Source organism: Narcine bancroftii, chromosome 3 (assembly GCF_036971445.1).
Source record: "Narcine bancroftii isolate sNarBan1 chromosome 3, sNarBan1.hap1, whole genome shotgun sequence".
Classification (NCBI taxonomy): Eukaryota; Metazoa; Chordata; class Chondrichthyes; order Torpediniformes; family Narcinidae; genus Narcine; species Narcine bancroftii.
The window spans coordinates 328,279,616-328,296,393 of NC_091471.1; the positions used below are offsets into that span (position 1 = coordinate 328,279,616).

The following is a 16,778-nucleotide window of genomic DNA, read 5'->3' on the forward strand; positions in this document are numbered from 1 at the left end:
TTCCTCTGCTCGACTGCAGTCTCTCATTTCTCGCCGCTCCCCTCATCCTGCTCCTGCTTCTCCGCCTTGTCCGTGGCTCTCCCTCCTGTGTCCCTGCATCTGTTCTGCTGCCTGTTTCCTTCCCTTCCTCTCCCTCCATCAACCTTCCACCCCAGTCCCCTCACCAACCCTCTCTCCCCCATTTCCCCCTCTCCCTCTCTCTCCCACCCACCGCACCCCTTGCACCACTCACCATGCTTGCCATCCCTCTCTCTTCTCTCCCCCTCTCCCTCCCCTCTTTCTCTCTTTCCTATCTCCCTTCAGCCCCTGACTCCCCCTCTCTCGTCTCTCACACTCTCTCCCTCCCTCTTCCCGTCTCTCTCTCCCCATCTCTCTCCTATCAGTCGTTTCTTCCTTTGTCTCTTTCTTTACCATTCCCCATATCTCTCTCTCCCCCACTCATTTCTCTCTCCGTCTCTCTCCCTTCCTCTCACCCTTATCCCCATTTCTCTCTCGTCTCTCCATTTCTCTCCCTTTTTCTTTTCCTCTCTCTTTGCATCCCCCCTCTCTATCTCGTCTCTCCCTCTTTCCAATCACCCATCTCTCCCCCTCCCCATCTCTCTGTCTCACGTTATCTCTCTGTCTTTCCCTTTCTCTTTGTCTCTCTCTCTCTGTCTATCTGTCTCTCTCTCTCTCCCTCTCCCCGTCTCTCGCCCCCCCCCACCTCAGGCCCCGGATTCGGCAGAGCACCCCCCGCCCAGGGCAGATCGGTATTCCTGAAGCTGGGAGACGCCATGCAGGTGGACAAGTGCCGCGGCCACCACCAGAACGTGGAAGATCTGGTGGGAGTGGAACTGCGGAAGAGAGCACATGGTTAGTGGGGAGGGGTTGGGGGAGAGGTCCGACGCAGCGCGCAGTCCCATTGAACGCAGGCTGGGGGACTGCACTGGAGCACGGGATTACAAACATCAGGGATAAAACAGGAGAGTCTGCAGACATTGGCTGAAGTGAAAACACGATACCGGAGAAACTCAGCAGGTTGAACCATGTACTTTATATCATAAAGATAAAGATACATCACCAACATTTCAGGCTTGAGCCTCTCGTCAAGGGACAAGCAAAATGTCGACAGGCGCCCGAACAAAATGGTGGGGTGAGGGCCATGGTCCCACAGGCAGGAGGTTATAGGTGGATCAGGGAGGGAGCAAACAGGGGGTGAGGGGGGGAACGGCTCTGTGGAGAGGGAACGGGGTGGAGAGCTGGAGAATGGGGAAGGTAGCAGGCCAGCAGGAACCGGAGACGTTAACACCGCCCAGTTGGGGAGGGCCCGGATGGAAAAATCAACCGTTGCTCCTCCACTCCCCTCTTCCTACTCCCGCCGTCTCTGCTTCTCTGCCTTCTCTGTGGCTCTCCCTCTGTTCTCTCCGCAGTTCCTTTGGTTGTCCCAGCGTCCACTTTCTCCCTCAGTTCCGCTGCCTGTCTCCTTCCTTCCTCTCTCCCACCGTCAACCTTCCACCCAGTCCCCTCACCAACCCTCTCTCCCCCATTTCCCTCTCTCTCACCCACTTACCATGCTCGCCATCCCTCTCTCTTTTCTCCCCCCTCTCCTCTGTCTTTTCCTCCCTCTCTCTCCTTCCTATCTCCCTTTGGCCCACAACTCCCCCCCTCTCTTGTCACTCCTACTCTCTCTCTCCCACTTCCTGTCTCACTGGGTGGTAATTTTGTCCGGACCCCTGCTGAGATTTCGCTCATATCCTTGATGAAAGGCTCAGGCCCAAAACATAAGTGAGGTGTAGAACTGTAGAACACTACAGCACAGAAACATGCCCCTTCGGCCCTTCTAGTTCATGCCAAATTATTCCTCTGCCTCATCCCACTGGCCTGCACCCAGTCCATATCCCTCCCATCCATGTATCCATCCAAATTCTTCTTAAATGTTAAAACTGACCCTGCATTCACCTCCTCAGTTCATTCCACACCCCCTCACTGCTCTCTGTGAAGTTCCCCCTAAATTTTTCCCCTTTCACTCTTAACCTCTGGTTTGTATCTCACTGACCCTCAGTGGGAAAATCCGACCTACATTTACTCTGTCTATCTCCCACATAATTTTAAACACCTTGATCAAATCTCCCCTCACTCCTCTCCTCTAAAGGAAGTCTGAACCTGTTTAGCCTTTCCCTGGCTCTTTGTATAAAAGGGGGAGATGAGTCACATACAGGAGGGAGATTGAAAGCTCGGCCGGATGGAGCACCAATAATAGCCTCACACTCAATGTTTCCAAAACCAAGGAGCTGATTGTTGGCTTTAGGAAGGGAAAACCAGAGGTGCACGATCCAGTGATCACTGGGAGATCAGAGGTGCAGAGAGTGAGCAAATGTAAGTTCTTGGGAGTCACGATCTCGAAGGGTCTTTCCTGGACCCAACACACCAATGGCATCATGAAGAAAGCCCGTTAGCGCCTCTACTTCCTCAGCGGTTTATGGAGGTTTGGTTCGACACTGGAAACCCTGGCGAATTTCTACAGAGGTGCAGTGGAAAGTGTGCTGGTACAGGAACACCAAAACCCCTGAGCGTAAAACCCTGCAAAAGGTAGTGGACATGGCCCAGGAACATCACAAGGAAAACCCTCCACCCACTATCGAAAACATCTACGGGGAACGCTGCCATCAGAGAACAGCAGCGATCATCAAGGATCCACAGCACCCAGCACATGCTCTGTCCTCGCTGCTGCCATCAGGAAAGAGGACTGGGGGCTACAAGACTCGCACCCACCAGGTTCAGGAACAGCTGCTCCCCCTCCACCATCAGACTCCTCAACGACAAACTCAATCAGGGACTCATTTAAGGAGTCTGACTTGTACACTTTATTGATTTTTTACTCTGTAGTGCACAGTCAGTTTGTTTACATTTCTTTATTTGTTTAAGTCAAACTTATTGTCATTCTGATTGCACAAGTCCAACCTGATGAAACAGCGTTCTCTGGTCCTTGGTGCAAAACATGCAGACACACACCCAGATATAACATGTACAGATAAACAATACATACGCAGGGCAAGTATTCATCGATACAAATAAATACTGTTTCGTGGATATGAGTGTCTCGGAGGGTCTGTGCGAGCAGTTCCTTTGGTTGTTCAGTGCTCTCATTGCTTGAGGGAAGAAGCTGCTTCTCAGCTTGGTGGCACTGGCTTTGATCTGCTGGATCTCTTCCCCTGACGGGAGTAGCTGAAATAGGCTGTATGTGGGTGGAAGGAGGGTCCTCGACGATTTTACCCACCCTCTTCAGACGACAATACTGGTAGATCATGTTGATGGGAGGGGGAGAGAGACCTCTCTGCTGCTCTTATGGTCCTATGGATGGACCTCCAATCCGTTTCTCTGCAGCGACTGTACCCACACTGCAATGCAGCTGGCCAAGGCGCTCTCGATAGAGCTCCTGTAGAAGGTCGACGTGACGGTGGCCACTTCAGTCTTCTCAGCAAGTGCAGTCACGGTTGTGCCTTCCTGACCAGTGAGGAGATGCTGTGTGTTCACGATAGGTCACTGGTTACGTGAACTCAAGGAACGTGGGGCTCTCCACTCTCTCCCCTACAGAGTGGTTTTTTTAAATTTTTTATTTTTCACACCATAAACCACATTAACCATGATACATACTTTTTCCTTTTCAAATATATACAGTGCCATTTTCTCCCCCCCCCCTCCCTCCTCCCATCCCACCCTCCCTACCTCCCCCCTCTCATCCATTTAAAGTACAAAATCTAGGATACATTAAACCAGTCAAACAATGTTGTCATTCAATAAAAATAAACAAGAAATTCCACTGAGTCAATTCTTTTCATTTCCTTCTCCTTTCGTTAATTTAGGTAGTGAATGTCCCCGGTAGGCTTTCGCTATTGTGTTTCATGTAAGGCTCCCATATTTGTTCAAATATTTCAATATTATTTCTTAAACTATATGTTATTTTTTCTAATGCAATACATTTATTCATTTCTATATACCATTGTTGTATTTTCAAATTATCTTCCGATTTCCAGGTTGACATAATACATTTTTTTGCTACAGCTAGAGCTATCTTAACAAATCTTTTTTGTGCATCCTCCAAATCAATTCCAAATTCTTTGTTTTTTATGTTACTTAGGAGGAAGATCTCTGGATTCCTTGGTATATTGTTTTCTGTAATTTTATTTAATATTTGGTTTAGATCTTCCCAAAATTTTTCTACTTTCTCACATGTCCAGATTGCATGAATTGTTGTTCCCATTTCTTTTTTACATCGAAAACATCTATCAGATACTGTTGGGTCCCATTTATTTAACTTTTGAGGTGTAATGTATAGCCTGTGTATCCAGTTATATTGTATCATACGTAACCTCGTATTTATTGTATTTCTCATCGTTCCAGAACATAACTTCTCCCATGTTTCCTTTTTTATCTTTATATTTAAATCTTGTTCCCATTTTTGTTTAGTTTTACCATTTGTTTCCTCATTTTCCTTTTCTTGCAGTTTAATATACATATTTGTTATAAATCTTTTGATTATCATTGTATCTGTAATCACATATTCAAAGTTACTTCCCTCTGGCAAACTCAGACTGCTTCCCAATTTGTCCTTCAAGTAGGATCTCAATTAGTAATATGCCAGCACTGTATCTTGAGTTATATTGTATTTATCTTTCATTTGTTCAAAGGATAATAATCTATTTCCTGAAAAACAATTTTCTATTCTTTTGATCCCTTTTTTCTCCCATTCTCTAAAGGAAAGGTTATCTATTGTAAAAGGGAGTAACTTGTTTTGCGTCAATATTAGTTTTGGTAATTGATAATTTGTTTTATTTCTTTCTACATGAATCTTCTTCCAAATATTGAGTAGATGATGTAATACTGGAGAACTTCGATATTGTACCAATTTTTTATCCCATTTATATAATATGTGTTCAGGTATCTTTTCCCCTATTTTATCTAATTCTAATCTCGTCCAATCTGGCTTTTCCCTTGTTTGATAAAAATCTGATAGGTATCTTAATTGTGCGGCTCTATAATAAATTTTAAAGTTTGGCAGTTGTAAGCCCCCTTGTTTATATCATTCTGTTAATTTATCTAGTGCTATCCTCGGTTTCCCCCCTTTCCACAAAAATTTCCTTATTATTTTCTTTAACGCCTTGAAGAATTTCTCTGTCAGGTGTACTGGCAATGCCTGATATAGGTATAATATCCTTGGAAAAATGTTCATTTTAATACAGTTTATCCTTCCTATTAGTGTTAGTGGTAAATCTTTCCAATGCTCTAAATCGTCCTGTAATTTTTTCATTAGTGGATAATAATTGAGTTTATATAGTTGGCCGAGGTTTTTATTTATTTGTATACCTAGGTATCTTATTGCTTGCACTTGCCATCTGAATGGTCATTCCTTCTTAAATTTTGAGAAATCCACATTATTCATAGGCATTGCTTCACTTTTATTTACGTTAATCTTGTAACCCGACACTTCTCCATATTCCTTCAATTTCTTATATAATTCTTTTATTGATAGTTCTGGTTCTGTTAAGTATACTATAACATCATCCGCAAATAAACTGATTTTATATTCCTTGTCTTTTATTTTTATCTCTTTTATATTATTTTCTGTACTTATCAATTCTGCTAGTGGTTCTATAGCTAACGCGAACAATAAAGGTGATAGTGGGCATCCCTGCCGTGTTGACCTGCTTAAGTTAAATTGCTTTGATACATATCCATTTACTGTCACTTTCGCCAATGGTCCCTTATATAATGCATCGAGACCACGCTGCTGAAGATCCAGCTGCGCTGGGTGGGTCACGTTTCCAGAATGGAGGACCATCGCCTTCCCAAGATCGTGTTATATGGCGAGCTCTCCACTGGCCACCGTGACAGAGGTGCACCAAAGAAAAGGTACAAGGACTGCCTAAAGAAATCTCTTGGTGCCTGCCACATTGACCACCGCCAGTGGGCTGATATTGCCTCAAACCGTGCATCTTGGCGCCTCACAGTTTGGCGGGCAGCAACCTCCTTTGAAGAAGATCGCAGAGCCCACCTCACTGACAAAAGGCAAAGGAGGAAAAACCCAACACCCAACCCCAACCAACCAATTTTCCCCTGCAGCCGCTGCAACAGTGTCTGCCTGTCCCGCATCGGACTTGTCAGCCACAAACGAGCCTGCAGCTGACGTGGACTTTTACCCCCTCCATAAATCTTCGTCCGCGAAGCCAAGCCAAAGAAGAATCCAATTAATAAACTTCTCTGGTAAACTGAATTTTTGCAATACTTTGAATAAATAATTCCATTCTACTCTGTCAAAGGCCTTCTCTGTGTCTAAAGCAACTGCTACTGTTGGCACTTTACTCCCTTCTACTGCATGAATTAAGTTAATAAATTTACAAATATTGTCTGTTGTGCGTCTTTTTTTAATAAATCCAGTTTGGTCTAGATTTACCATTTTCGGTACATACTCTGCTAATCTGTTTGCTAATAGTTTAGCTATTATCTTATAATCTGCGTTAAGTAAAGATATTGGTCTATATGATGCTGGTGTGAGTGGATCTTTCCCTTGCTTTAGTATTACTGTAATTATTGCTGTTTTACATGAATCTGGTAAGCTTTGTGTTTTATCAATCTGGTTGATTACTTCCAGGAGGGGAGGAATTAATAAATCTTTAAATGTTTTATAGAATTCTATTGGGAATCCATCCTCTCCTGGTGTCTTATTATTTGGTAATTTTTTTTATTATCTCTTGTATTTCTACTATTCCAAATGTTTCTGTTAATTTATTTTGTTCCTCTATTTGTAGTTTTGGTAGTTCAATTTTAGTTAGAAATTCATCTATTTTCCCTTCTTTCCCTTCGTTTTCAGTTTGGTATAATTGTTCATAGAATTCTCTAAAGTTTTCCTTGATCTCCTTTGGATTATATGTGATTTGTTTGTCTTTTTTCCTTGATGCCAATACCATTTTCTTAGCTTGTTCTGTCTTAAGCTGCCATGCTAGGATTTTGTGCTTTTTTTCCTAGTAATTTCTGTTTTGTCTTCATTATATTCTTCTTCACCTTATATGTTTGTAGTGTTTCATATTTAATTTTTTTATCTGCCAATTCTCTTCTTTTAGTTGTATCTTCCTTCAATGCTAATTCTTTTTCTATATTTACTATTTCCCTTTCCAACTGCTGTTTCCTGATTATAGTCCTTCTTCATCTTGGTTACATAACTTATTATTTGCCCTCTAATGAACGCTTTCATTGCATCCCATAGTATAAACTTATCTTTCACTGATTCCGTGTTTATTTCAAAATACATTTTAATTTGTCTTTCAATGAATTCTCTAAAATCCTGCCTTTTGAGTAACATGAAGTTTAATCTCCATCTATACATTCTTGGAGGGATGTCCTCTAACTTTATTGTCAATATTAAGGGTGAATGGTCCGATAATATTCTAGCTTTATATTCTGTTTTTCTTACTCTATCTTGCATACGAGCTGATAACAAAAATAGGTCTATTCTTGAGTATGTTTTATGTCTACCCGAGTAATATGAATATTCCTTTTCCTTTGGGTGTTGTTTCCTCCATATATCCAAAAGTTGCATTTCTTCCATCGATTTAATTATAAATTTGGTTACTTTGTTCTTTCTGTTAATTTTTTTCCCAGTTTTGTCCATATTTGAATCCAAATTCAGGTTGAAATCCCCTCCTATTAATATGTTCCCTTGCGTATCTGCTATCTTCAAAAAAATATCTTGCATAAACTTTTGATCTTCTTCGTTAGGTGAATATACATTGAGTAGATTCCAAAACTCCGAATATATCTGACATTTTATCATTACATATCTCCCTGCTGGATCTATTATTTCCTCTTCTATTTTAATTGGCACATTTTTACTAATTAATATAGCTACCCCTCTTGCTTTTGAATTATACGACGCTGCTGTTACGTGTCCTACCCAATCTCTCTTTAATTTCTTGTGCTCCAATTCAGTTAAATGTGTTTCTTGCACAAATGCTATATCAATTTTTTCTTTTTTCAGTAAATTTAGCAGTTTCTTCCTTTTAATTTGGTTATGTATTCCGTTAATATTTAAAGTCATATAGTTCAGCGTAGCCATTTTATACTTTGTTTATCTTCCCTTTCCGTTTCTCCTTCATTACCTTTCCTTCTTATCCATTTCTGCTTTCTTGTTTTGAACACTTTATAAGACAACATTTCTAAAACATCAAACATTTTCCTTATTCTCCTATTTAAAACTTCTTTAACCCCAATTTCCCCTCCCCCTCCTGAGTTGTCCTTTATCCCTTGTCGGACAACCACATCTCCCCTCTCCATTTGGATTTGCAAATTCACTCGCAAACGTCAGCTGATTTTGCAGTGACCGTAACTCCTCCCCACCCAGCCCCCGCCAGAAAAGATTTCAATTTTCATATGTAACAAAGGTCACTCTTTTAATTCCCTCCTTATTCCCTCTATTCCATTTCCCTCCCTTATGAATTCTTGTCTATACTCTATATATTTTCCTCTAAATACGGATACATTCATGTATGCACACTATATATATATATATATATATATATATATATATATACACACATATACCCCTTTACACACATACATATAGATCGTGGTCATTTTTACTCTTATTACATGTCTTCATCTCTCTGCTTGTTTTGTAGTTGTTCTGCAAATTTCCTTGCTTCCTCTGGATCCGAGAATAGTCTGTTTTGTTGCCCTGGAATAATTATTTTAAGTACCGCTGGGTACCTTAACATAAATTTATATCCTTTTTTCCATAAGATCGTTTTCGCTGTATTGAACTCCTTCCTCTTCTTCAGGAGTTCAAAACTTATGTCTGGATAGAAAAAAAATTTTTGACCTTTATATTCCAGTGGCTTTTTGTCCTCTCTTACTTTCTTCATTGCTTTCTCCAATATATTTTCTCTTGTTGTATATCTTAAGAATTTTACTAAAATGGATCTTGGTTTTTGCTGCGGTTGTGGTTTCAGGGCTAAAGTTCTATGTGCCCTCTCTATTTCCATTTCTTCCTGTAATTCTGGTCTTCCCAGGACCATGGGGATCCAATCTTTTATAAATTCTCTCATATTCTTGCCTTCTTCATCTTCCTTAAGGCCCACTATCTTTATATTATTTCTTCTATTATAGTTTTCTATCATATCTATCTTCTTAGCTAACAGCTCCTGTGCTTCTTTAGCTTTTTTATTAGATTTTTCTAATTTCTCTTTTAAGTCTTTTACTTCCATATCTGCAAATGTTTCTTGTTTTTCCATATTTTCCACTCTTTTTGCAAATTCTAATATGGCCACTTCCATTTTATTCATTCTTTCTTCTGCGTTCTTAATTCTTCTTTTTATCTCATCAAATTCTTGTAATTGCCATTCTTTCACTGATTCCATATATTCTTTAAAAAAAGATACATCCATTGTCTTGCCTTTCTCTTCTTCTTCCACTTCTTTCTGTTCTTCTTCTTCTTCTTCCTCTGGATTGACCATCTGTTGTTTCCTTGTTTTATTTTTATCCTCTTCTTTCTTGTTGTCGTTATTGTCTGTGTTCTGAACCTGCTGCTGTGCTGCAGGTGTCTCTCTCAGCTGTGGAGATCGACTCCGCAGCTGTTCCCCCCTCCCGTCAGTGTGTTTTTTTTCATGCGCATCGCGCATGCGCGGTTGCGCACTTTTACTTTTCTCTGCGAGCCATTTTTTAGTCCCGAGCCCAGGACCTCCACTGACCTGTGGGAGCGGGCCTCTCTCTCCGTGGCGGGCCTCTTCGGACGGGTAAGGCCTTCACCTTCTTCTTCCGACGTCTTTCCTTCTTCTTTTCTTCCCGTTGTTTTTGGTTTTTCTTTCTTCGCTGCCATTGTCTTCACACTTTTACTTTCACTTTGTTTTGGTTTTTAAGTTTGTGCCTTTGTTTTTTCTCTATCTTTTTTTAACTTTTCTGGAGAGGGCTGGAGTTCCCTGACCGGCCACTACTCCATCACGTGACTCCCCCCCTACAGAATGGTTGATTTAAAATTACACCAAAATGCTGGAGGAGCTTAGCTGGTCTTTTCAGAGTCCGTAAGAGACAAAGATATCTCACCGACATTTCATGCCTGAGGCCTTCTTCAAGCAGAATGAGCCAGAGAAGAAGGAATCCAGACCAACAAAAGGTCTTAATTGGATGACAAAGGACAAGGTAAGAATCAGGATCAGGAGCAGGAGCAGGAGCAGGATCAGATAGGCCAGAGAAAATCTCAGAATTCAGTCAGTGCTACTTGGGGGAGGAATCCAGACCAACAAAAGGTCTTAATTAGATATGACAAGGGATGAGGTAAGAATCAGGATCAGGATCAAGAGCAGGAGCAGAAGCAGAATCAGAATGAGGAGCAGGATCAGGATCGGAATGAGAATCAAAATCAGGATGAGAATCAAATCAGGATCAGGATCAGAATGAAAATCAAATCATGATCAGAAACAGGATCAGAATCAGGATGAGGATCAGAATCAGGAGCAGGAGCAGAATCAGGATCAGGATCAGGATCAGAATCAGAATCAGAATCAGGATGAGAATCAAATCAGGATCAGGATCATGATCAGAATCAGGATGAGAATCAGAATCAGGATTTATTGTCATGAACAGGTCGTGAAATTCGGTGTCTTGTGGCAGCGTCACATTCACATTATAACCATCCTACACGTTACTGTAAAAAATAATAATTCACGAAAAGTGAGGCCGTGTCTGGGGTTCATTGTCTGTTCAGGAACCTGATGGCGGAGGGGAAGAAGCTGTCCTTGTGCTGCTGAGTGCTCGTCTTCAGGCTTTTGGACCTTATCCCCATGGGAGCAGAGAGAAGAGGGCCTGGCCTGAGGGGTGGGGGGTCATTGAGGACAGAAGCTGTGCAAAAGGAGACAGGGAAGGGAGATGCAGAGCTGGGAAGAAATTTGGGGGAGGGGGCTTAATGAAAGCCGGAGGTCGACGTTAAAGCCATCCGGTTGGAGGGTACCCAGTCGCAAGATGGGGTGCTGTTCCCGCAATATGCCGGTGGTCTTGGTCTGGTGGAGCATGAGACCATGGGCGGACATGGGCGGCGGGGGGGTTGGAACAGGCGGCCACTGAGAGATCTACGCCGTTGTGGTGGATGGAGCCAAGGTGCTCGGCGAAGAGATCTCCCAGTCTCTCCGACTTAGGAGGAGGGTGGTCATGCCTGGTCCTCCCGGGGTCCACAATCATCCCCTCCATCTTGTCCACGTTGAGACTCTCGCACCGCACCATGACGTTCTCCACCCCTTCTTTGTAGCACAACTCGCCGTGGTTGGTGACGAGGCCGGTGACCATCGTATCCACTGGTGTCACTGGGGGTGGGGGGGATTGACCATTAGGCTGAGTGGGCTTAAACCTAGGGGCCCAGAAGGGAGGGGGGCCTGAGAGCAAAAATTTACTTGAGTGTACACGTGAGTATTTTGGATGACATTTCAGTACCTTTGCATATTATTTTCATATCTGGAATATTGAATATATATTTGTGGATGTACATCTGTCTGTTCTCCATGCAAATCAATCTGGAGCGCTCTGGAAATGTCCAAGGAGGTTCAGTCAGGGTAACATTTGATGCTGAATGTCATGACCACATTGAATTTAACCTGCTCCCACATCTCCTCCCTCACTGAGACCCCAAACAGACCTTTCCGGTGAAGCCACCTTTCACTTGTACCTTATTTACTGCATCTATGGCCTTCTCTACATCGGAGAGGCCAGTCGCAGATTGGGAGATCGCATCGCCCAGCATCTCTTCTCCGTCCGCAACAACAGTGTGAGAGATGGGAAAATTGACCTAAAATTATGAACATGGAAGAAACTAAAGTTCATCAGTAAAATGGCTGAAACCAGTTCAAACAGGATAAGTTTGGGGCTTAGGATGCAGGAAAGCAGAGTCAGCACGATTAACATAAGAATCTTCTATCCTTTGTGACAAGACCATAGGACTAAGATAAGGAATGGTAAGGTACAATAGAATGTAGGAAGTTGAGGTAGTCTGGATCAGATAAGGGTCTCCTAGCCCTGGACAGAAGTACCAAGTCATACATTTCTAATTAGCTAACCATACACAGATTTATACATATGAAATTAGCCAACCCTAGATAGAATGAGTCAACTCTGCATATCAAGAGACTGTAGCCCCGAGAATCAGGAAGGTGTGAATAAGGACAATGACATGAAGGGACACCGACAGGATAACCCCCCCTGGTCCTCCAAGTATACTGAAGTTGCACGTAGGCAGGAAGAATTGCCTATGCCAAACCCATCCAGGGGGCAGAAGAATGTAAGGGGGGAGGGCATTCTGATGCTGAAATTGACTGTATAAAAGTTGGGTGAGCCCCAGTATGTGTGTGTATTCCCAGGGTAAGGGGAAGCACCCAACTTTGCATTGTTGTAGTAATAAATGTTCTTTGTTCTCAATTTTTGTCTCGAGCAATTTCTTTAAAGGTACTTTAATTCCTAACAAATGGGGGCTCGTCCGGGATCACACTCCCTCCACTGACAGAGTGCCCCGACGACGAGAGTAACGAGACAAAAATTGAGAACAAAGAACATTTATTACTACAACAATGCAAAGTTGGGTGCTTCCCCTTACCCTGGGAATACACACACACACTGGGGCTCACCCAACTTTTATACAGTTGATTTCAGTGTAGGAATACCCTCCCCCTTACATTCTTCTGCCTCCTGCTGGAGAGGTTTGGCATTAGGCAATCCTGCCTGCCTACGTGCAATTTCAGTATACTTGGAGAACCAGGGGGGGGGTATCCTGTCGGTGTCCCTTCATGTCATTGTCCTTATTCACACCTTCCTGATTCTCGGGGCTACAGTCTCTTGATATGCAGAGTTGACTCATTCTATCTAGGGTTGGCTAATTTCATATGTATAAATCTGTGTATGGTTAGCTAATTAGAAATGTATGACTTGGTACTTCTGTCCAGGGCTAGGAGACCCTTATCTGATCCAGACTACCTCAACTTCCTACATTCTATTGTACCTTACCATTCCTTATCTTAGTCCTATGGTCTTGTCACAAAGGATAGAAGATTCTTATGTTAATCGTGCTGACTCTGCTTTCCTGCATCCTAAGCCCCAAACTTATCCTGTTTGAACTGGTTTCAGCCATTTTACTGATGAACTTTAGTTTCTTCCATGTTCATAATTTTAGATCAATTTTCCCATCTCTCACAATCCTCACTTTTCTTTTAGATCAGTAATACTGATCTTTCACCATGATCAGTGTTCAACAGTGACCAGCCCATAGCCAACCATTTCAATTCTGAGTCACACTCTCAAGCTCACATGTCTGTCTGTGGCCTTTCACACTACCCCACCCCACCACTCACAGACTGGAAGAACAGCACCTAATTTTTCGTCTGGACACCATCCAACCCCAGGGCATTCCACTTGTCAGCTTGCCTTTCCCCCGTATTACCCCCCACCCTTTAACTAGTCATTTCAGTTCCTTCCTCTCTCCACCTAGCCTAGACTCCTCCCCCCTTCCTGTGGTCCTCCCCCACCCCTCCAATCTATCATCTCCCACCCTCACCACCCCACCTTCCTTTTGTTTAGATGTCTTTCATGTTCCCCTGCACTGAAACATCAGTGATGTACCTTTATCTTTTTTTTAAATTTTTTATTTTTCACACTATGGATCACATTATTCAAGATATACACATTTCTCCCTTCAAACATATACAGTGTCGTTTTCTCCCCCCCTCCCTCCTCCCCTCCCCTCCCCACCTCCCCCTCCATCCATTCAAAACTCTTAGTCCAAGAAGTGATGTACCTTTATCTTGACGAAGGCCTCAAGCCCTGAAACGTCAGTGATGTTCATTTACCTTGACGAAGGCCTCAAGCCCCGAAATATTGGTGATGTACCTTTACCTTGCCATATAAATTTCACTGTTTGACTTGCAGAATTTCTCCAGCATCGTGTAGTTATAAACATCTGAGGGTCTGTAACAGTGGGCCCACTCTTGCACAGGGAACAGGCAGGTCCAGCGGTGAAATCTTTTAAAAATTTAGAACTACAGCACGGTAATGGGCCAGTTTGAGTCCGGGCCATCCAATTTACACCCAAATGAACGACAAATCCCGGTGCGTTTCGAACATTGGGAGGAAATGGGACTCCCCGTGGGAATGGGGGAGTGGGGATGAGCACATGCAGACACAGAGAGAACATTCAAACCCCTTGCAGACCGTGCAGAGGTTTGAGCCCCTATCCCACTTGCCAGCGCTGTAATGGAGTGGCGCTAACCGGCTCACGGGCTGCACCTACCCAGATGTCACACTTGCCCGGGAAGAAACGCTCGGGGACGCGGGCAGCGTAGATGCTGACGCCCAGGATGTAGAGCACAGCCATCAGGAAGAGCCAGCCCTCCTGGCCGTCGGTGGCCGCCTTCACGAGGCCCTCAGCGAACATGAAGTGAAGGGTGGGTACCACTCCACTGAGACCCAGGCCCAGGAATACAGCTGGGGGAGGTTGTGGGAGGGGGGAGAGCATGGAGAAATGTCAGGCCCTGGAACCACCTGGGTCCAGTCCCACCTCCCATGAACACCCACCACCTCCGGCTTTCCCTCCCATCGGATGTAGGAGCAGAAATAAACCACAGCCCCACCATTCATTCATGAGCGATCTGTTCTCCCACTCAGCCCCAATGCCCAGCCTTCTCTATTGAACCATAGAACACGATAGAACAGAAGCAGGCCCTTTCAGCCCTTCTAGCCTGTGCCAAACCATTGATGCCCTGGCTAATCAAGAACCTCTGCCTTAAATACACCCAATGACAAGGCATCCACAACCGCCCTGACCCACAAATTTCACAGATTCACCGCCCTCCGGCTGAAGAAATTCCTCTGCATCTCTGTTCGAAGCGGACACCCTTCAATCATGAAGTTGTCCCAGACTCTCCCACCATGGGGGAAACAACTGTGGGGGAAACATCTATTCTGTCTATGCCTTTTGAAATGTAACAATGAGATCTCTCCTTATTCTCCTTGTTCAGGCCAAGAGCCATCAAATGCTCCCTGTGTGATAACCCTTTCATTCCTGGAGTCATCTTTGTGAACCTCCTTTGAACCCTCTCCAACGTCCCCACATCCTTTCTTCCTACCTCCCTACTCTCTCCCAACACCTTCCCCCCTCACTGTTCCTCACATTCACTCTCCCTTCCCCTGCTTTCTGTCTCCCTCCCTGACACAGAGCCTCCCTTCTCTCCGTCACCTCCTCTCAGATCCCACCCTCCCCTCTCCCCCAACCCTCAGATCTCACCCAACCCCTCCTCATCCTCCCACGTTCTCCGTCCCCCTCCCATCAGATTCCCACATTCCACGCCCTCTCCCACTCTGCCTCCTCCCTTTTTTCCAACCTTCCCCTCTCCCCGACCTCCCTGTTACTGAACCCCATCTTCCTGCTTGCACCCTTGATCCACCCCCCCAACTGACCCTTGTTCGTCCCTCCTCTCTCTCCTCCCCGTTCCGTTGCCATCTCTGACCCCTACTCCTCTTTCCCCTTGACCCGCTTCATACCGCTCCCCTTCTCATCCCCACAGTTCTGTCCCAATCTCTGACTCCCCTCTCCTTCCCCCATTCCTTCCTTCTTCCCCTTTCTCCCCCTTCTCTGCCACCAATCCCACATCCTCCCCTCCCTCTCACCTCCCCATTCCCTTCCCCACTCTCTTCCCACTCTCTCTCTCTCCTTCCATTCCTCCCCTCACCCTCCCTCCTCCCCTCACCCTCCCTCCTCTCCTCACCCCTCCTCTCCCCTCTCCCCCCCTCAACTCAACTCCCCTCTCCCCCTCACCTCCCCTTGCCTCTCCCCTATCCATCACCACCCTCCATCTCCTCCCCAACCCCCTCACCCTAGCCACCCAGAAGGACCCCCCTCGCCACCCACCAGCTCGGACGGCTCGGTACTGGGGGGTGGCGAAACGGTCCCACTGCGACACGAGTACAGCGGTGGTCCCCAGCAGACAGATGAGGACAAGGTAGATGAGGCGGGGCTGCGGGGAGCAGTAGAACGAGTAGTAGAGCCAGGGCACGAAGCTGCCCACGGTCAGCAGGGCGATGCCACAGTAGTCCAACCTGCCATGGGGTGAGAGGAGAATGAGCTTCATGTCCCCCTCTCCCCACCTTCCTCACCATAGGTCTAATGGCCTTTATCTTGCCCACTCCTGGGGATCGGATACAAATCTTCCCCCAACATCTGACCCCAGCCTGTAAGCAACTCCTAGGGATGGGATATAAACCCTCATGGATCAGATCCCAACCTGTAAACCACTCTCCGAGAATGGAATATAAACCCCCTGGATCAGACCTCGGCCTGTAACCCACTCCCGGGGATGGGATATAAACCCCCTGGATCAGACCCCGGCCAGTAACCCACTCCCGGGGACGGGATATAAACTCGCTGGATCAGACCCCACTCTGTAACCCACTCCCGGGGATGGGTGAGATACAAACCAGAGGACATGGGTTAAGGGTAAAAGGGGAAAAGTTTAGGGGGAAACTTCTTCACACCGAGAGTGGTGGGGATGTGGAATGAGCTGATATGGTGAATGTGGGCTCAATTTTAACATTTAAGAGGAATCTGGATGGGTACATGGATGGGAGGGGTTCAGAGAGCTCTGGACCGGATGCAGGTGAGAGGGACAAGGCAGAATAATAGTTTGGCACGAACAGGAAGGGCTGAAACCCTACTTATATTCTGTAGCTTCAGACCATATGACATAGGAACAGAAATAGTCCATTCAGCCCATCTACTCTGC

General features: G+C 45.0%; 1 protein-coding gene across 1 annotated transcript in view; it reads right to left on the reverse strand.

Annotated features, from left to right (window-relative positions):
* Nucleotides 1–640: 640 nt before the first annotated feature.
* The window catches only part of LOC138759166 (adiponectin receptor protein 2-like), a 34,290-nt gene continuing 18,152 nt past the window's right edge, over nucleotides 641–16,778 (reverse strand). Inside the window, exons 5-7 of the mRNA XM_069929181.1 lie at nucleotides 15,908–16,095; nucleotides 14,291–14,484; nucleotides 641–833 (exon numbers count right to left, since the gene is read on the reverse strand). Coding sequence (XP_069785282.1) covers nucleotides 705–833; nucleotides 14,291–14,484; nucleotides 15,908–16,095 — 511 coding nt within the window. The 3' untranslated portion in view covers nucleotides 641–704. The remainder of the gene's footprint in view (nucleotides 834–14,290; nucleotides 14,485–15,907; nucleotides 16,096–16,778) is intronic.